Genomic DNA, 21,989 nt, shown 5'->3' on the forward strand with positions numbered 1-21,989 from the left:
TTCGTTCTTGGGAACATTTTCCGTACATAAATATATCGCATTGATATACATCGATGATACATTTATGTATGCTTGTATAAATAACAAAGGCGAATAGAGAGGATGTCAATCCTTTCTATTCGCCTTTTTATTTGTCTAAATTCGTTCTTGGGAACATTTTCCGTACATAAATATATCGCATTGATATACATCGATGATACATTTATGTATGCTTGTATAAATAACAAAGGCGAATAGAGAGGATGTCAATCTTTTCTATTCGCCTTTTTATTTGTCTAAATTCGTTCTTGGGAACATTTTCCGTACAAAAATATATCGCATTGATATACATCGACGATGCATTTATGTATGCCTGTATAAATAACAAAGGCGAATAGAGAGGATGTCAATATTTTCTATTCGCCTTTTTATTTGTCTAAATTCGTTCTTGGGAACATTTTCCGTACATAAATATATCGCATTGATATACATCGACGATGCATTTATGTATGCCTGTATAAATAACAAAGGCGAATAGAGAGGATGTCAATCTTTTCTATTCGCCTTTTTATTTGTCTAAATTCGTTCTTGGGAACATTTTCCGTACATAAGTATATTGCATATAATATGCGTATGTATATAAAGACAAATACAAGGGATGTAAATCTCTTTTATTTTGCTAAATTCGTTTTACAGAACGTTGTGTAAACTTAAGGATATCATTCATCTTAACCGATAAGCACCTAGCCTATACTCTTTTTGTATTCTATTATCATGTTTGGAAACATTTTCTTACGATTTCCAGAATTAAATTCACTATTTTAATTCGGAACATTGTCTTAAATGTACGTTCAGTTCGAAGACGAACCACAAGATACGTTTATAAGTTATACCTTATGAGACTATTAAATATACAGTTTTCAGACCTAATGCGATGAACTATCAAAAAACAATTAAAAAACATCGCCCCGTGCGGAAATTGAATTGGAGACTAATTCCATTCATCTGAATTCGATCATTACCCGCATTGTACTTCTAGAGCCCGTTCGGTCCGATGGCGAATAAAATCCGCGTTTCAGTATATCATATGCGGTTAAACGGTGAGGCCAGTTACAACTGCATTAAAACCTCCGATGTATACCTGAATATAGCGGGAGGACGCCCGCATAATTTGACGAACCTTCAAGTGCACCTACTTATGAGGGACCATATAATACCAATTCGACATGACGAGAATTCAGAGCCAAATCGATATCACATGGCAACTATATTTGGTTCTAATGAAATGAAGGATCAACGAACATGAAGACATGCTCATCAATCACAGATACATGGAATTCTGTATCGTCGCAACCGATAATACGTACAACCTTCGATTGGAATGAATTAATCAAAAAAATTGGACGAAAATAGTTTAGACATTCAGAAAACTGACAATTAGGTAAAACTGTAAAACCTGCTTTAAATAGAAACCACATTAATCAAAAAAGGTCATGCATTGTAATACGATTAGTTACGAAAGTAGCCTAACCTTTGGACCATTTTGAATTTTAACTTATCGAGATATCGTTCGCGGGTAAACGGCGGGACTAACTACCACCGCCTTGACAACCGCAGCCTATGCCCGAACAAATCAGGAAGGCGCGTGCATGGATTAACGAGATTCCCACTGTCCTTATCTAAAATTTTACGCAATACTGCCGCGACGGAACCGAACAGGCGCTCGGAGACCCGTACGTGAACCGTCCCCGATACTTACGCAGGAAAGACCAGCTCGGAGCTTTAACAAGCACCAGAGCCATAGACAGATAGTCTACATTTCAAAATGTCCATATACTTACGCAGGAAAGACCAGCTCAGCAGATCGCGTTCGGATCCGTTCAGAGAAGGATCGAGATGCCGAGCGCGGGTAAACGGCGGGACTAACTACCACCGCCTTGACAACCGCAGCCTATGCCCGAACATATCAGGAAGGCGCGTGCATGGATTAACGAGATTCCCACTGTCCTTATCTAAAATTTTACGCAATACTGCCGCGACGGAACCGAACAGGCGCTCGGAGACCCGTACGTGAACCGTTCCCGATACTTACGCAGGAAAGACCAGCTCGGAGCTTTAACAAGCACCAGAGCCATAGACAGATAGTCTACATTTCAAAATGTCCATATACTTACGCAGGAAAGACCAGCTCAGCAGATCGCGTTCGGATCCGTTCAGAGAAGGATCGAGATGCCGAGCGCGGGTAAACGGCGGGACTAACTACCACCAACTTGACAACCGCAGCCTATGCCCGAACATATCAGGAAGGCGCGTGCATGGATTAACGAGATTCCCACTGTCCTTATCTAAAATTTTACGCAATACGGCCGCGACGGAACCGAACAGGCGCTCGGAGACCCGTACGTGAACCGTCCCCGATACTTACGCAGGAAAGACCAGCTCGGAGCTTTAACAAGCACCAGAGCCATAGACAGATAGTCTACATTTCAAAATGTCCATATACTTACGCAGGAAAGACCAGCTCAGACCTTTAACAAGCACCAGAGCCATAGACTCATGGTCTACATTTCAAAATGTCCCTAACTAAGATCGCGTTCGGATCCGTTCAGAGAAGGATCGAGATGCCGAGCGCGGGTAAACGGCGGGACTAACTACCACCACCTTGACAACCGCAGCCTATGCCCGAACATATCAGGAAGGCGCGTGCATGGATTAACGAGATTCCCACTGTCCTTATCTAAAATTTTACGCAATACGGCCGCGACGGAACCGAACAGGCGCTCGGAGACCCGTACGTGAACCGTCCCCGATACTTACGCAGGAAAGACCAGCTCGGAGCTTTAACAAGCACCAGAGCCATAGACAGATAGTCTACATTTCAAAATGTCCATATACTTACGCAGGAAAGACCAGCTCAGCAGATCGCGTTCGGATCCGTTCAGAGAAGGATCGAGATGCCGAGCGCGGGTAAACGGCGGGACTAACTACCACCACCTTGACAACCGCAGCCTATGCCCGAACATATCAGGAAGGCGCGTGCATGGATTAACGAGATTCCCACTGTCCTTATCTAAAATTTTACGCAATACGGCCGCGACGGAACCGAACAGGCGCTCGGAGACCCGTACGTGAACCGTCCCCGATACTTACGCAGGAAAGACCAGCTCGGAGCTTTAACAAGCACCAGAGCCATAGACAGATAGTCTACATTTCAAAATGTCCATATACTTACGCAGGAAAGACCAGCTCAGCAGATCGCGTTCGGATCCGTTCAGAGAAGGATCGAGATGCCGAGCGCGGGTAAACGGCGGGACTAACTACCACCACCTTGACAACCGCAGCCTATGCCCGAACATATCAGGAAGGCGCGTGCATGGATTAACGAGATTCCCACTGTCCTTATCTAAAATTTTACGCAATACGGCCGCGACGGAACCGAACAGGCGCTCGGAGACCCGTACGTGAACCGTCCCCGATACTTACGCAGGAAAGACCAGCTCGGAGCTTTAACAAGCACCAGAGCCATAGACAGATAGTCTACATTTCAAAATGTCCATATACTTACGCAGGAAAGACCAGCTCAGACCTTTAACAAGCACCAGAGCCATAGACTCATGGTCTACATTTCAAAATGTCCCTAACTAAGATCGCGTTCGGATCCGTTCAGAGAAGGATCGAGATGCCGAGCGCGGGTAAACGGCGGGACTAACTACCACCACCTTGACAACCGCAGCCTATGCCCGAACATATCAGGAAGGCGCGTGCATGGATTAACGAGATTCCCACTGTCCTTATCTAAAATTTTACGTAATACGGCCGCGACGGAACCGAACAGGCGCTCGGAGACCCGTACGTGAACCGTCCCCGATACTTACGCAGGAAAGACCAGCTCGGAGCTTTAACAAGCACCAGAGCCATAGACAGATAGTCTACATTTCAAAATGTCCATATACTTACGCAGGAAAGACCAGCTCAGACCTTTAACAAGCACCTGAGCCATAGACTCATGGTCTACATTTCAAAATGTCCCTAACTAAGATCGCGTTCGGATCCGTTCAGAGAAGGATCGAGATGCCGAGCGCGGGTAAACGGCGGGACTAACTACCACCACCTTGACAACCGCAGCCTATGCCCGAACATATCAGGAAGGCGCGTGCATGGATTAACGAGATTCCCACTGTCCTTATCTAAAATTTTACGCAATACGGCCGCGACGGAACCGAACAGGCGCTCGGAGACCCGTACGTGAACCGTCCCCGATACTTACGCAGGAAAGACCAGCTCGGAGCTTTAACAAGCACCAGAGCCATAGACAGATAGTCTACATTTCAAAATGTCCATATACTTACGTAGGAAAGACCAGCTCAGACCTTTAACAAGCACCAGAGCCATAGACTCATGGTCTACAATTCAAAATGTCCCTAACTAAGATCGCGTTCGGATCCGTTCAGAGAAGGATCGAGATGCCGAGCGCGGGTAAACGGCGGGACTAACTACCACCACCTTGACAACCGCAGCCTATGCCCGAACATATCAGGAAGGCGCGTGCATGGATTAACGAGATTCCCACTGTCCTTATCTAAAATTTTACGCAATACTGCCGCGACGGAACCGAACAGGCGCTCGGAGACCCGTACGTGAACCGTTCCCGATACTTACGCAGGAAAGACCAGCTCGGAGCTTTAACAAGCACCAGAGCCATAGACAGATAGTCTACATTTCAAAATGTCCATATACTTACGCAGGAAAGACCAGCTCAGACCTTTAACAAGCACCAGAGCCATAGACTCATGGTCTACATTTCAAAATGTCCCTAACTAAGATCGCGTTCGGATCCGTTCAGAGAAGGATCGAGATGCCGAGCGCGGGTAAACGGCGGGACTAACTACCACCACCTTGACAACCGCAGCCTATGCCCGAACATATCAGGAAGGCGCGTGCATGGATTAACGAGATTCCCACTGTCCTTATCTAAAATTTTACGCAATACGGCCGCGACGGAACCGAACAGGCGCTCGGAGACCCGTACGTGAACCGTCCCCGATACTTACGCAGGAAAGACCAGCTCGGAGCTTTAACAAGCACCAGAGCCATAGACAGATAGTCTACATTTCAAAATGTCCATATACTTACGTAGGAAAGACCAGCTCAGACCTTTAACAAGCACCAGAGCCATAGACTCATGGTCTACAATTCAAAATGTCCCTAACTAAGATCGCGTTCGGATCCGTTCAGAGAAGGATCGAGATGCCGAGCGCGGGTAAACGGCGGGACTAACTACCACCACCTTGACAACCGCAGCCTATGCCCGAACATATCAGGAAGGCGCGTGCATGGATTAACGAGATTCCCACTGTCCTTATCTAAAATTTTACGCAATACGGCCGCGACGGAACCGAACAGGCGCTCGGAGACCCGTACGTGAACCGTCCCCGATACTTACGCAGGAAAGACCAGCTCGGAGCTTTAACAAGCACCAGAGCCATAGACAGATAGTCTACATTTCAAAATGTCCATATACTTACGTAGGAAAGACCAGCTCAGACCTTTAACAAGCACCAGAGCCATAGACTCATGGTCTACAATTCAAAATGTCCCTAACTAAGATCGCGTTCGGATCCGTTCAGAGAAGGATCGAGATGCCGAGCGCGGGTAAACGGCGGGACTAACTACCACCACCTTGACAACCGCAGCCTATGCCCGAACATATCAGGAAGGCGCGTGCATGGATTAACGAGATTCCCACTGTCCTTATCTAAAATTTTACGTAATACGGCCGCGACGGAACCGAACAGGCGCTCGGAGACCCGTACGTGAACCGTCCCCGATACTTACGCAGGAAAGACCAGCTCGGAGCTTTAACAAGCACCAGAGCCATAGACAGATAGTCTACATTTCAAAATGTCCATATACTTACGCAGGAAAGACCAGCTCAGCAGATCGCGTTCGGATCCGTTCAGAGAAGGATCGAGATGCCGAGCGCGGGTAAACGGCGGGACTAACTACCACCAACTTGACAACCGCAGCCTATGCCCGAACATATCAGGAAGGCGCGTGCATGGATTAACGAGATTCCCACTGTCCTTATCTAAAATTTTACGCAATACGGCCGCGACGGAACCGAACAGGCGCTCGGAGACCCGTACGTGAACCGTCCCCGATACTTACGCAGGAAAGACCAGCTCGGAGCTTTAACAAGCACCAGAGCCATAGACAGATAGTCTACATTTCAAAATGTCCATATACTTACGCAGGAAAGACCAGCTCAGACCTTTAACAAGCACCAGAGCCATAGACTCATGGTCTACATTTCAAAATGTCCCTAACTAAGATCGCGTTCGGATCCGTTCAGAGAAGGATCGAGATGCCGAGCGCGGGTAAACGGCGGGACTAACTACCACCACCTTGACAACCGCAGCCTATGCCCGAACATATCAGGAAGGCGCGTGCATGGATTAACGAGATTCCCACTGTCCTTATCTAAAATTTTACGCAATACGGCCGCGACGGAACCGAACAGGCGCTCGGAGACCCGTACGTGAACCGTCCCCGATACTTACGCAGGAAAGACCAGCTCGGAGCTTTAACAAGCACCAGAGCCATAGACAGATAGTCTACATTTCAAAATGTCCATATACTTACGCAGGAAAGACCAGCTCAGCAGATCGCGTTCGGATCCGTTCAGAGAAGGATCGAGATGCCGAGCGCGGGTAAACGGCGGGACTAACTACCACCACCTTGACAACCGCAGCCTATGCCCGAACATATCAGGAAGGCGCGTGCATGGATTAACGAGATTCCCACTGTCCTTATCTAAAATTTTACGCAATACGGCCGCGACGGAACCGAACAGGCGCTCGGAGACCCGTACGTGAACCGTCCCCGATACTTACGCAGGAAAGACCAGCTCGGAGCTTTAACAAGCACCAGAGCCATAGACAGATAGTCTACATTTCAAAATGTCCATATACTTACGTAGGAAAGACCAGCTCAGACCTTTAACAAGCACCAGAGCCATAGACTCATGGTCTACAATTCAAAATGTCCCTAACTAAGATCGCGTTCGGATCCGTTCAGAGAAGGATCGAGATGCCGAGCGCGGGTAAACGGCGGGACTAACTACCACCACCTTGACAACCGCAGCCTATGCCCGAACATATCAGGAAGGCGCGTGCATGGATTAACGAGATTCCCACTGTCCTTATCTAAAATTTTACGCAATACGGCCGCGACGGAACCGAACAGGCGCTCGGAGACCCGTACGTGAACCGTCCCCGATACTTACGCAGGAAAGACCAGCTCGGAGCTTTAACAAGCACCAGAGCCATAGACAGATAGTCTACATTTCAAAATGTCCATATACTTACGCAGGAAAGACCAGCTCAGCAGATCGCGTTCGGATCCGTTCAGAGAAGGATCGAGATGCCGAGCGCGGGTAAACGGCGGGACTAACTACCACCACCTTGACAACCGCAGCCTATGCCCGAACATATCAGGAAGGCGCGTGCATGGATTAACGAGATTCCCACTGTCCTTATCTAAAATTTTACGCAATACGGCCGCGACGGAACCGAACAGGCGCTCGGAGACCCGTACGTGAACCGTCCCCGATACTTACGCAGGAAAGACCAGCTCGGAGCTTTAACAAGCACCAGAGCCATAGACAGATAGTCTACATTTCAAAATGTCCATATACTTACGCAGGAAAGACCAGCTCAGACCTTTAACAAGCACCAGAGCCATAGACTCATGGTCTACATTTCAAAATGTCCCTAACTAAGATCGCGTTCGGATCCGTTCAGAGAAGGATCGAGATGCCGAGCGCGGGTAAACGGCGGGACTAACTACCACCACCTTGACAACCGCAGCCTATGCCCGAACATATCAGGAAGGCGCGTGCATGGATTAACGAGATTCCCACTGTCCTTATCTAAAATTTTACGTAATACGGCCGCGACGGAACCGAACAGGCGCTCGGAGACCCGTACGTGAACCGTCCCCGATACTTACGCAGGAAAGACCAGCTCGGAGCTTTAACAAGCACCAGAGCCATAGACAGATAGTCTACATTTCAAAATGTCCATATACTTACGCAGGAAAGACCAGCTCAGACCTTTAACAAGCACCAGAGCCATAGACTCATGGTCTACATTTCAAAATGTCCCTAACTAAGATCGCGTTCGGATCCGTTCAGAGAAGGATCGAGATGCCGAGCGCGGGTAAACGGCGGGACTAACTACCACCACCTTGACAACCGCAGCCTATGCCCGAACATATCAGGAAGGCGCGTGCATGGATTAACGAGATTCCCACTGTCCTTATCTAAAATTTTACGCAATACGGCCGCGACGGAACCGAACAGGCGCTCGGAGACCCGTACGTGAACCGTCCCCGATACTTACGCAGGAAAGACCAGCTCGGAGCTTTAACAAGCACCAGAGCCATAGACAGATAGTCTACATTTCAAAATGTCCATATACTTACGTAGGAAAGACCAGCTCAGACCTTTAACAAGCACCAGAGCCATAGACTCATGGTCTACAATTCAAAATGTCCCTAACTAAGATCGCGTTCGGATCCGTTCAGAGAAGGATCGAGATGCCGAGCGCGGGTAAACGGCGGGACTAACTACCACCACCTTGACAACCGCAGCCTATGCCCGAACATATCAGGAAGGCGCGTGCATGGATTAACGAGATTCCCACTGTCCTTATCTAAAATTTTACGCAATACTGCCGCGACGGAACCGAACAGGCGCTCGGAGACCCGTACGTGAACCGTTCCCGATACTTACGCAGGAAAGACCAGCTCGGAGCTTTAACAAGCACCAGAGCCATAGACAGATAGTCTACATTTCAAAATGTCCATATACTTACGCAGGAAAGACCAGCTCAGACCTTTAACAAGCACCAGAGCCATAGACTCATGGTCTACATTTCAAAATGTCCCTAACTAAGATCGCGTTCGGATCCGTTCAGAGAAGGATCGAGATGCCGAGCGCGGGTAAACGGCGGGACTAACTACCACCACCTTGACAACCGCAGCCTATGCCCGAACATATCAGGAAGGCGCGTGCATGGATTAACGAGATTCCCACTGTCCTTATCTAAAATTTTACGCAATACGGCCGCGACGGAACCGAACAGGCGCTCGGAGACCCGTACGTGAACCGTCCCCGATACTTACGCAGGAAAGACCAGCTCGGAGCTTTAACAAGCACCAGAGCCATAGACAGATAGTCTACATTTCAAAATGTCCATATACTTACGTAGGAAAGACCAGCTCAGACCTTTAACAAGCACCAGAGCCATAGACTCATGGTCTACAATTCAAAATGTCCCTAACTAAGATCGCGTTCGGATCCGTTCAGAGAAGGATCGAGATGCCGAGCGCGGGTAAACGGCGGGACTAACTACCACCACCTTGACAACCGCAGCCTATGCCCGAACATATCAGGAAGGCGCGTGCATGGATTAACGAGATTCCCACTGTCCTTATCTAAAATTTTACGCAATACTGCCACGACGGAACCGAACAGGCGCTCGGAGACCCGTACGTGAACCGTTCCCGATACTTACGCAGGAAAGACCAGCTCGGAGCTTTAACAAGCACCAGAGCCATAGACAGATAGTCTACATTTCAAAATGTCCATATACTTACGCAGGAAAGACCAGCTCAGACCTTTAACAAGCACCAGAGCCATAGACTCATGGTCTACATTTCAAAATGTCCCTAACTAAGATCGCGTTCGGATCCGTTCAGAGAAGGATCGAGATGCCGAGCGCGGGTAAACGGCGGGACTAACTACCACCACCTTGACAACCGCAGCCTATGCCCGAACATATCAGGAAGGCGCGTGCATGGATTAACGAGATTCCCACTGTCCTTATCTAAAATTTTACGTAATACGGCCGCGACGGAACCGAACAGGCGCTCGGAGACCCGTACGTGAACCGTCCCCGATACTTACGCAGGAAAGACCAGCTCGGAGCTTTAACAAGCACCAGAGCCATAGACAGATAGTCTACATTTCAAAATGTCCATATACTTACGCAGGAAAGACCAGCTCAGACCTTTAACAAGCACCAGAGCCATAGACTCATGGTCTACATTTCAAAATGTCCCTAACTAAGATCGCGTTCGGATCCGTTCAGAGAAGGATCGAGATGCCGAGCGCGGGTAAACGGCGGGACTAACTACCACCACCTTGACAACCGCAGCCTATGCCCGAACATATCAGGAAGGCGCGTGCATGGATTAACGAGATTCCCACTGTCCTTATCTAAAATTTTACGCAATACTGCCGCGACGGAACCGAACAGGCGCTCGGAGACCCGTACGTGAACCGTCCCCGATACTTACGCAGGAAAGACCAGCTCGGAGCTTTAACAAGCACCAGAGCCATAGACAGATAGTCTACATTTCAAAATGTCCATATACTTACGCAGGAAAGACCAGCTCAGACCTTTAACAAGCACCAGAGCCATAGACTCATGGTCTACATTTCAAAATGTCCCTAACTAAGATCGCGTTCGGATCCGTTCAGAGAAGGATCGAGATGCCGAGCGCGGGTAAACGGCGGGACTAACTACCACCACCTTGACAACCGCAGCCTATGCCCGAACATATCAGGAAGGCGCGTGCATGGATTAACGAGATTCCCACTGTCCTTATCTAAAATTTTACGCAATACGGCCGCGACGGAACCGAACAGGCGCTCGGAGACCCGTACGTGAACCGTCCCCGATACTTACGCAGGAAAGACCAGCTCGGAGCTTTAACAAGCACCAGAGCCATAGACAGATAGTCTACATTTCAAAATGTCCATATACTTACGCAGGAAAGACCAGCTCAGACCTTTAACAAGCACCAGAGCCATAGACTCATGGTCTACAATTCAAAATGTCCCTAACTAAGATCGCGTTCGGATCCGTTCAGAGAAGGATCGAGATGCCGAGCGCGGGTAAACGGCGGGACTAACTACCACCACCTTGACAACCGCAGCCTATGCCCGAACATATCAGGAAGGCGCGTGCATGGATTAACGAGATTCCCACTGTCCTTATCTAAAATTTTACGCAATACTGCCGCGACGGAACCGAACAGGCGCTCGGAGACCCGTACGTGAACCGTTCCCGATACTTACGCAGGAAAGACCAGCTCGGAGCTTTAACAAGCACCAGAGCCATAGACAGATAGTCTACATTTCAAAATGTCCATATACTTACGCAGGAAAGACCAGCTCAGACCTTTAACAAGCACCAGAGCCATAGACTCATGGTCTACATTTCAAAATGTCCCTAACTAAGATCGCGTTCGGATCCGTTCAGAGAAGGATCGAGATGCCGAGCGCGGGTAAACGGCGGGACTAACTACCACCACCTTGACAACCGCAGCCTATGCCCGAACATATCAGGAAGGCGCGTGCATGGATTAACGAGATTCCCACTGTCCTTATCTAAAATTTTACGTAATACGGCCGCGACGGAACCGAACAGGCGCTCGGAGACCCGTACGTGAACCGTCCCCGATACTTACGCAGGAAAGACCAGCTCGGAGCTTTAACAAGCACCAGAGCCATAGACAGATAGTCTACATTTCAAAATGTCCATATACTTACGCAGGAAAGACCAGCTCAGACCTTTAACAAGCACCTGAGCCATAGACTCATGGTCTACATTTCAAAATGTCCCTAACTAAGATCGCGTTCGGATCCGTTCAGAGAAGGATCGAGATGCCGAGCGCGGGTAAACGGCGGGACTAACTACCACCACCTTGACAACCGCAGCCTATGCCCGAACATATCAGGAAGGCGCGTGCATGGATTAACGAGATTCCCACTGTCCTTATCTAAAATTTTACGCAATACTGCCGCGACGGAACCGAACAGGCGCTCGGAGACCCGTACGTGAACCGTCCCCGATACTTACGCAGGAAAGACCAGCTCGGAGCTTTAACAAGCACCAGAGCCATAGACAGATAGTCTACATTTCAAAATGTCCATATACTTACGCAGGAAAGACCAGCTCAGCAGATCGCGTTCGGATCCGTTCAGAGAAGGATCGAGATGCCGAGCGCGGGTAAACGGCGGGACTAACTACCACCACCTTGACAACCGCAGCCTATGCCCGAACATATCAGGAAGGCGCGTGCATGGATTAACGAGATTCCCACTGTCCTTATCTAAAATTTTACGCAATACTGCCGCGACGGAACCGAACAGGCGCTCGGAGACCCGTACGTGAACCGTCCCCGATACTTACGCAGGAAAGACCAGCTCGGAGTTTTAACAAGCACCAGAGCCATAGACAGATAGTCTACATTTCAAAATGTCCATATACTTACGCAGGAAAGACCAGCTCAGCAGATCGCGTTCGCATCCGTTCAGAGAAGGATCGAGATGCCGAGCGCGGGTAAACGGCGGGACTAACTACCACCGCCTTGACAACCGCAGCCTATGCCCGAACATATCAGGAAGGCGCGTGCATGGATTAACGAGATTCCTACTGCCCCCCTAACTTCTCTCCGCTTGGGGAGTAGGACTTGCTAGGACTACTGTTTCAGCGATAGTCCTAATCATAGAGAAAGACAAATAATGCTCATCTTGTAGTGTGGAAAATTGGCAAACTCATAGTAGCAATGGTCCCAGGGTGCTTTGTCCATTCCACCACTCGGACACGGCCAGTTCCGTCAACTCTGCCAAGACTCCCTAACCTAAAACATTAAAAATCATAACTAGACTATTGATATTCCGATGGGAGGATGATTGGCATTAGGAATGATTGAACAATATGAAACACAATCACGAAGTTACTGCACCGTCCTACGGGGTCGCTATCTCAATAGACCTCATACCTTGCAAATCAAACATATAAGTCATCTAACTAATAAACTTCGAGCAGATAAGTCTAATATAAACAAATGTAGTATTCAACATATCCGAAAGTACTTAAGCAAAGGTAGAATCCTGGCCTGTTGGCGTTCGGTCATCAAGTGCAGAGGAACCGCAGGTTGATGTGGATAGCTTCGGACATGTGATTTCCAGATTGATCACGGTCGGCTCTACCAGTTCTGTCAGGGGAACTGGACACGGATAACCTAAAAAATACAAAAAATGTAAATACACCGCTGGTATCTTAATTGGAAGGTGACTAGCAACAAAATAAAATGAAATAAAAGTGGTTAAACAATATCAAAACATATCTACGGCGTCAAATTCACCCTGAAATAATACGAAATATTCATACAAAAGTACAATCTAGTGACACAGATGGTGTCCGACATAACCTCCAAGTGGTGCGAGGGGGTAAAACAAACAAGTCACAGGTCGACAAATCACATAAGATCGGTCTAATCCATAAGAAAACCTAAAAACACAACAATAACAAAATAAAATAAACAAAACGTTTAAACAGAACGAAGACATAACCTCCAATGCGTGTACGTCAATTCTAATGAATGAGAGACGAAAACAATATCCAACGACATAAAGTAGAGAAAGAAATCAGGCGGCGCGCGCCATCTAGCGAGAACCAAGACAATCAAAGAATAGGATTTTCAAATATAGAGAAGCGTAAAATTGTCAAGAATATCATTAAAAATCTTTGAAAATTGTATTATATTATATTCTATTCTATTCTAAATTAATGATATAAATAGAATATGATATAAAATATCCTTAGCTAAGCATCAGAATTCACCCACAGTCGAAACAAAGGAAGAGATATATTCACATCAAGGAAGGCTCTTCGAAACAATCTAACCTAAATTGCAATAACAACAATAAGTAACCTATGATAAATCACTAGATTAACAAACATATACATACATAAACGGCACTCTCACCTAGATTTCAAACTTACTCAAAAATGCTAATTATATAAGGCAATACAGGTCATCACGGATAATCCTCAAAGGAAGTGCACATCCGAGAGGATGTCAAGGGGCAAGTCAGTAACTGTGTATAACCGCAGCAACTCGGAATAAGCGAAAGATTGTTGCATGGAATATATAAACATCTTCAAACTAACATCCGGTCAAATCTCTCAATGTCATTTAGTTGCTCACTAAAAGCAACAATATCATTCAATTACCTTAAAGGTAACCATACGAAGTAACTAATTGGTACCCTATAGTCAATAAATAGACACTTACTGTATAAACTACCCTAATGAAAAGAAATACATGGGTTGACTGTCATGCATGGCCTTCCTACGGAGACAGTCATCGTACCAATGCATCCAAGTGGGGTGTTGGTCCAACAGTAAGGACATGATCATTAAACTAAAAATTCACAATATAGAATTAGTAGGTAGTGAATCGGATCGACAATTATAAATAATAAACGCATATATAGCTGGAGACCACCAAATCCAGTCGCAACAATAAATGACAGTCTATCATAACTCGTCGCACAATTATGTTCCATAGTAATCTCCAAACGATGACACGGCACTAATAGTCGGTCCGAAACGATAAATTAAAGCAACTTTCATCTCATTTTCAATTGATCACATCAAATTCTAAGAACAAATAACATAACCTCATAAATACAGCTGACATGTACCGGTTCGATATACAGAAATCCTAATCTTTGCAAATCCGATCATAACAATTAGGAAATAATTAATGAAATGAATGAGAAATTAGAAAGATACGATATCGATACAATAAAATGGATATTGTTCAATACTCTCATTAAGAAGAGACTGCATGCACGAAGATTCAGAGAAAGGTATTGTCAAAAGTATTGCGATCTATAAAATATCGTCGTAACTCTGTCGTATATCACAAAACCTCTCAAAATTAAAACTTATGCCTGTTATTTTACTACTTAAGCTAAAATAATAAAATTCTCTTTTTCAGCTGTCTTGGTGGTCCTGAAAAGGACCGATATTTGATGATAAAATAGGTTACATTCGTTTTATTTAGTTTTGCTATCTGTCTTTTTAGGTAACAATACAGCTTGGATATTTGGCAGAACGCCGCCCTGGGCTATAGTAACTCCGGATAGGAGTTTGTTCAATTCTTCGTCGTTTCTGATGGCCAATTGCAAATGCCTAGGGATAATCCTGGTTTTCTTGTTATCTCTAGCGGCGTTACCCGCCAATTCGAGAACCTCGGCTGCCAGATATTCCATTACGGCAGCTAAGTAGACGGGAGCACCGGCCCCTACGCGTTCGGCATAATTCCCTTTCCTTAAAAGTCTGTGAATACGACCGACAGGGAATTGTAATCCCGCTCGGTTAGAACGAGACTTCGCCTTTCCCTTCACTTTTCCGCCTTTACCACGTCCGGACATTTTACTATCGATTGCTTCTAGAACTCGCTCGCCTTAGAGTTGAAATCTGTACTAAAACTGTCAACATACTAGCAACGAATTTTGTTCGTAAGCCGAACGCATGATCTCGTACGCGACCAATGAAAGGCTAACTCAGATAATAGGCGGGGCTTAGGAGTGTATTTAAGGAGCCTATAAATTCTAAGGATTCCTGAAATTTGTTTTAGTCTAGTACTTTTCGTGGTTCCTTTAATATCGTAATATTTATTTCGAAATGCCTCCGAAAACAAGCGGTAAGGCGGCCAAAAAGGCCGGTAAGGCTCAGAAAAATATCTCCAAAAGTGACAAGAAAAAGAAACGCAAGAGGAAGGAAAGCTACGCGATCTACATTTACAAAGTTTTAAAGCAAGTTCATCCCGATACGGGTATCTCCAGCAAGGCCATGTCGATCATGAATTCTTTCGTGAACGATATATTCGAAAGGATAGCCGCCGAAGCGTCCCGTCTCGCTCATTACAATAAAAGATCTACTATCACAAGCAGAGAAATCCAAACTGCCGTGCGATTATTGCTGCCCGGTGAATTGGCTAAGCACGCCGTTAGTGAAGGTACCAAAGCCGTCACTAAATATACCAGTTCTAAGTAAACCATAAGCCTTGAATATCATAAAGGAGAAAACGGTTCTTTTCAGAGCCACAATTTAGATAAATAAAAAAAGAAATAATCTTAAAAAAATTAATTTTATATATTATACAGCTGTAGTATCCAATATTGAAATACAAATTTTGTTATCAACAGTATATTATTATTCTTTGGTTATTAGTGATTACATTATTTTTTCTTTAGTTTTTAAAAACAATGCGTATAAGTACACCGACTGTTATTAATTACTAACATGTAGTCGAATATAACTCTGAGATAAAAATCCATAACTCTTTTAGTGGTTTATATAAATATCGATAAAAGAATATTAATTGAATTATCTTCTTTTTCTTTGATTAAATTTAGGTGGTTCTGAAAAGAACCGTTTTTTTTTTGTTGCAAAATACGACTATAAGTAGAGTATTATAAATGATAGAAAATAAAGTTTAGGCACGTTCGCCTCTGATACGTCTGGCTAGCTGAATATCCTTGGGCATGATGGTTACTCGCTTTGCATGTATCGCACATAAATTAGTATCCTCAAAAAGGCCAACTAAATAAGCTTCGCTGGCCTCTTGTAAAGCCATTACCGCCGAACTTTGAAAACGTAAATCGGTCTTGAAATCTTGAGCGATTTCGCGAACCAATCGTTGAAAAGGTAATTTCCTAATCAATAATTCGGTGCTCTTTTGATAACGACGAATCTCCCGCAAAGCGACCGTCCCAGGTCGGTAGCGATGTGGTTTCTTAACGCCACCGGTAGCTGGAGCGCTTTTCCTGGCCGCTTTGGTAGCCAATTGTTTCCTAGGAGCTTTACCTCCTGTTGATTTTCGCGCAGTTTGCTTGGTACGAGCCATATTTTTAAAATAGAGGTAATGAGAAAAATTAACAAACGCAAACGACGGCGACCCCTTTCGGACTGATTCGGTCATAAAATCAGAGAGTCCTTTTTATAACATGTTATCTAATCTGATTGGTCCGTTTTGTGCCAGTGGGCGGAACTCAATCCTAAGTCTACAAAACCGGGCTGATTGAATGTAATCGACAACAGTTGTCCGTAGCACTCGTGTTGTGAGCGCGCTACTTATTCGAGATCATTTATTTTTTTTGTATTAGGTTCGATAAAAGATGACCGGCAGAGGTAAAGGTGGTAAAGGTTTGGGAAAAGGAGGAGCCAAGCGGCATCGTAAAGTGCTTCGTGATAATATCCAAGGTATTACGAAGCCCGCCATTAGAAGATTGGCTAGACGAGGCGGCGTAAAACGTATATCTGGTCTGATTTACGAAGAGACCAGAGGTGTTTTAAAAGTGTTTTTGGAAAACGTCATCAGAGATGCCGTTACATATACCGAACACGCCAAAAGAAAAACCGTTACCGCAATGGATGTAGTATACGCCTTGAAACGTCAAGGACGTACATTATACGGGTTTGGAGGTTAAGTCACATTTTATTCGCGAACTAACGTGAAATGTGACCCTCAAAATTAATTTTAGAAAAATTAAACAACGGTTCTTTTCAGAACCACAAATTTATCGATATTTAAAAAACGGAAGCTCTATTAGGATTTAAGGATAATCTTTCAATCATTACAATCATCATAATTTTATTTAAAATAATAATTTAAGTATAACTGGCCCTAATTATTTGAGGGTTTGGATTCTAAAACTCTATACTTAATAAATAGACCGCCCCTTAAATTCATCGTTAATTACATAGATTATATACAAGGCGCGATGTTATAATACGGTTCGATTTTACTAAAGGAGAACCGCTAGAAATAAATCCTTCATATTATTTCGACTTAATTGTTGTTTAATAAAACGATAATTATTGGTATTGGAATGTCTCTTAATTTATCTTACACACCCAAAAAACAATCTTTAAAGTACTTAAACTGTTTATTAGAATATTTTAAATAATTAGTAAGTGCAAGTCATAATATGAGTTTTAATTTTAAGTTCTTTTTTTGTTTTATTATTTTGGTGGTCCTGAAAAGGACCGATAGTTAAAAGGTTTTTGTACGACACAAAAACCCTAAGGCTCATGTAACTTATTTGGTTTTACTATCTGTTTTTTTCGGTAACAATACGGCCTGGATGTTTGGTAGAACGCCGCCCTGGGCTATAGTAACACCGGAGAGGAGTTTGTTCAGTTCTTCGTCATTTCTGATGGCCAATTGTAAATGCCTAGGGATAATCCTTGTTTTCTTGTTGTCTCTAGCGGCGTTACCTGCCAACTCGAGAACTTCGGCCGCCAAATATTCCATTACGGCAGCTAAGTAGACGGGAGCACCGGCCCCTACGCGTTCGGCATAATTTCCTTTCCTTAAAAGCCGGTGAATACGGCCAACAGGAAATTGTAATCCCGCTCGGTTGGAACGAGATTTCGCCTTTCCCTTCACTTTTCCACCCTTACCACGTCCAGACATTGTATTGCTAACTTTTTTAAACTAAAAATAACCGAAAAACTAATGGCGACAACGCTCACGTCCTTTCGACAACGAATGAACAACTGGCAGTGAACTGTCCAGCGAATAGCTTTTATTCGGCAACTTCTCAAAACACTAGTACGTTTCCTACTCGACCAATCAGAGCTTTCTACGACATAACGCCAAGAATGGGCGGAGCTTAGAAGTGTAGCGTCATTTATCAAATAATTAAACGACTATAGGTATATTTCGGTTTAGTCTTTTATCTTTTGCTGTATGGGTAGGTCGCGAATCTCATTCGTTTAAAATGCCACCGAAGACAAGCGGTAAAGCGGCAAAAAAGGCTGGAAAAGCCCAGAAAAACATTTCTAAGAGCGATAAGAAAAAGAAGCGTAGGAGGAAGGAAAGCTACGCGATTTACATATACAAAGTTTTAAAGCAGGTTCATCCCGATACGGGTATTTCCAGCAAGGCCATGTCGATTATGAATTCTTTCGTGAACGATATATTCGAAAGGATAGCCGCCGAAGCGTCGCGCCTCGCCCATTACAATAAAAGATCGACCATCACGAGCAGAGAAATCCAAACCGCCGTTAGGTTATTGTTACCCGGTGAATTGGCTAAGCATGCCGTTAGCGAAGGTACCAAAGCTGTCACTAAATATACCAGTTCTAAGTAAACGAAATATATTATTTTGAAGGTGATCATAATAATATGAAGGGTGGAAAACGGCTCTTTTCAGAGCCCCAAAATGTTTAAAGAAGAAAAAAAGAAATAAACTATTGTTAAGAAGATAGGATATATACGAAGTCAAATAAATTAAAATATAGTAATCGTTCATAAAAATGTTAAAATATCCAGAAAAAAATATTTTATTTTATATATTCATTCCTTTACGGTAACATAATAACAGTATATGTGATACCCCTTTCTTATCGTGATATAAACTTCAAGTCAATCCAGCAGGTGTTCACACCTTATTACTAAGGATTCCTCAATATTCACAATATATTTGTGAGCATAATATTCTAAATTCAATTCACAAATATTATAACTAAAGCGTCATATAAACGGAAAAAATATCAATGTCTCTTTTTTCTAATAGAAGTTGGTGGTTCTGAGAAGAACCTTTTTTTTTTCATATAAATACAAAAAACGACCTTAATATAGGACAGCCGTAGCATTTATGCACGTTCGCCTCTAATGCGTCTGGCTAATTGAATGTCCTTAGGCATGATAGTTACTCGTTTAGCATGGATCGCACACAAATTGGTGTCTTCAAAGAGACCAACCAAATAGGCCTCGCTAGCTTCTTGCAAAGCCATCACTGCCGAACTTTGGAAACGTAAATCGGTCTTGAAATCCTGAGCGATTTCGCGAACCAATCGTTGGAAAGGCAATTTCCTAATCAATAATTCGGTACTCTTCTGATAGCGTCGGATTTCTCTTAGAGCGACCGTACCGGGTCTGTAACGATGCGGTTTTTTAACACCACCGGTAGCGGGAGCGCTTTTCCTGGCTGCTTTAGTAGCCAATTGTTTTCTGGGAGCCTTACCTCCGGTTGATTTTCGAGCAGTTTGCTTGGTACGAGCCATCGTCTAAACGGGTCTGACTTCAAACGTGTAGGAAGAATTACAAGCGCAAGCACCAACGAACTTTTGGAAACTGATCGAAGGTGTCAAAGAAATCTCCCTTTTTAATAATGTGTGAAGATATTCTGATTGGTCCGGCTAGCATCTGTGGGCGGGACCCGATTCGAACTCAACAAAACCCATGGTAGGATTTGAAATTGAAATAGTTACCCGTAGTATTCGAGGTGTACGCTGCACAATTCGATTATAAATTTGCTTTCTTTTAATACTAAATTGAATAAATCATGACGGGCAGAGGTAAAGGTGGTAAAGGTTTGGGAAAAGGAGGCGCTAAGCGGCATCGTAAAGTGCTTCGTGATAATATCCAAGGTATTACGAAACCCGCCATCAGAAGATTGGCTAGGCGGGGTGGAGTTAAACGTATATCCGGTCTAATTTATGAAGAAACCAGAGGTGTATTAAAAGTATTTTTGGAAAACGTTATCAGAGACGCCGTCACTTATACCGAACACGCCAAAAGGAAAACCGTTACTGCCATGGATGTAGTATACGCCCTCAAACGCCAAGGACGAACCCTATACGGATTTGGCGGTTAAATAAAGTATTATATATGCTGACCAATTAAAACAGAACAACGTATCTATTCAACTAAAGAAAACAACGGTTCTTTTCAGAGCCACAAATTTACTAGCATAAAAAAAGAAATTTATTATTCGAAAATGGACTAAGATGACGTTAAATTTTATTAAATATCTGCTCCTTTCATCTAAGATTTACTTGTAAAGTAACAAATATACTGCATTATAATAGACGATCGTAATATAAAAAGATAGATAAAGTTTAAAATAAGATTTCATAATAAATGTTAGGTTAATGACAAGAATGTAAATGATGGTGAACAATCGAATACCGAATCTTCGTTGAAGCTTTAATATAGTTTTCCTTTAGAGAGAAAATACTCCGAGATAAACTTCGCGTCGATGAGCTTGGAGAATCCTTAAGATTTCAAAGAAGGTACGGTAGTTCTACGCACGTATGTATGGAGATCGCGTTCCATGTATTTATTGACTTTAGATAACTATTTATGAAAACAGATTTCAACTAAAGAAGCAAAATATACTATAATATATATGAGCATTGTATCGATACAGAAGGGTTTTGACACGATATTCTTATAGACGTCTCGATATCGTTGCTCACCCGATACGTTCGATTGTAACCCAGAGTTCGGATGGTGTTAAGAAACCGTTAAATAAGAAGTATATTAGTATAGGATCGGTTAATTTTCATGTCATTGTTTTCTTACAGTTAATTCGACAACGGTACGTTTCGATATAGATTCGTTTTGGACAACGAACAATCTGTACCGCATCAATTAGGAATAATATGTCTCGTTTCTCCAATAATAGCATTAGATCTGTACGGAATTGCATTTATATCAAAAGACGATATATCGGGGGACGTAGATTTGAAAAGATATATTTTCATAGTTATAACCGAAAGTCTATAACTCGAATGTAAATTGGTAGTTTCGACGGAATCGAGAGCAACGCTTGATTTTGTGCTTCCTTCTAAGACGATAGTCAACGTAAAATATATTGGTAAAGTTTGCTACTTCTACTACGTTTTATCTTTTAACGCCTCGAACATAAATCGTATGATATTCTAAAGGATTTATGTATTTAATATGAGAAATAAGTAAACGGTTCCAAGCTCGATGAACGTTTCGACGAAGCCGGAATATGGAACGTCGTTCGCGCTCGACCGTTCAGTCCTCCGTTCGGCTCATATCATATAGGGTACGCATTAAATGAGAGCGACCGTCAGACAGTTAAAATACGCGAACGAGAAGCATACGCACGTACGTAACTTTGTCAAACGAATCGTGATTAGAACGTTCTTATAAGAAAATTAAGAAATTATATCAGAATGTCGGACGTCGATATTAGCGGACAAGCGGTTTCTCCTTCGTCGAATCAAGGGAGTGGAGGAAATTCCGCCGCCGTTGTTAACGCATCGTCAACAGGCACACCGGCCGGGTCGAATTCATCTTCGGTGTCGGCTACG

At 44.0% G+C, this 21,989-nt stretch overlaps 3 protein-coding genes across 3 annotated transcripts in view; all 3 read left to right on the forward strand.

Moving 5' to 3' along the window:
• LOC143206238 (histone H2B) overlaps nt 1–19,109 on the forward strand; it is a 36,990-nt gene extending 17,881 nt beyond the window's left edge. Inside the window, exon 2 of the mRNA XM_076419024.1 lies at nt 18,573–19,109. Coding sequence (XP_076275139.1) covers nt 18,638–19,009 — 372 coding nt within the window. The 5' untranslated portion in view covers nt 18,573–18,637 and the 3' untranslated portion in view covers nt 19,010–19,109. The remainder of the gene's footprint in view (nt 1–18,572) is intronic.
• Nucleotides 1–19,109, forward strand: part of LOC143206239 (histone H2B) — a 36,984-nt gene extending 17,875 nt beyond the window's left edge. Inside the window, exon 2 of the mRNA XM_076419025.1 lies at nt 18,573–19,109. The gene's annotated coding sequence lies outside the window, so the exon portion shown is untranslated. The remainder of the gene's footprint in view (nt 1–18,572) is intronic.
• LOC143206237 (histone H2B) lies at nt 15,534–15,905 on the forward strand. The gene has a single exon (XM_076419023.1). It carries the CDS (start codon nt 15,534–15,536, stop codon nt 15,903–15,905), a length of 372 nt encoding a protein of 123 aa, XP_076275138.1.
• Nucleotides 19,110–21,989: the final 2,880 nt, after the last annotated feature.

This window comes from Rhynchophorus ferrugineus, unplaced genomic scaffold (genome assembly GCF_030347505.1).
Source record: "Rhynchophorus ferrugineus isolate W39M unplaced genomic scaffold, kcgeb_rfMv2 rfM605, whole genome shotgun sequence".
In the NCBI taxonomy this organism is placed as follows: Eukaryota; Metazoa; Arthropoda; class Insecta; order Coleoptera; family Curculionidae; genus Rhynchophorus; species Rhynchophorus ferrugineus.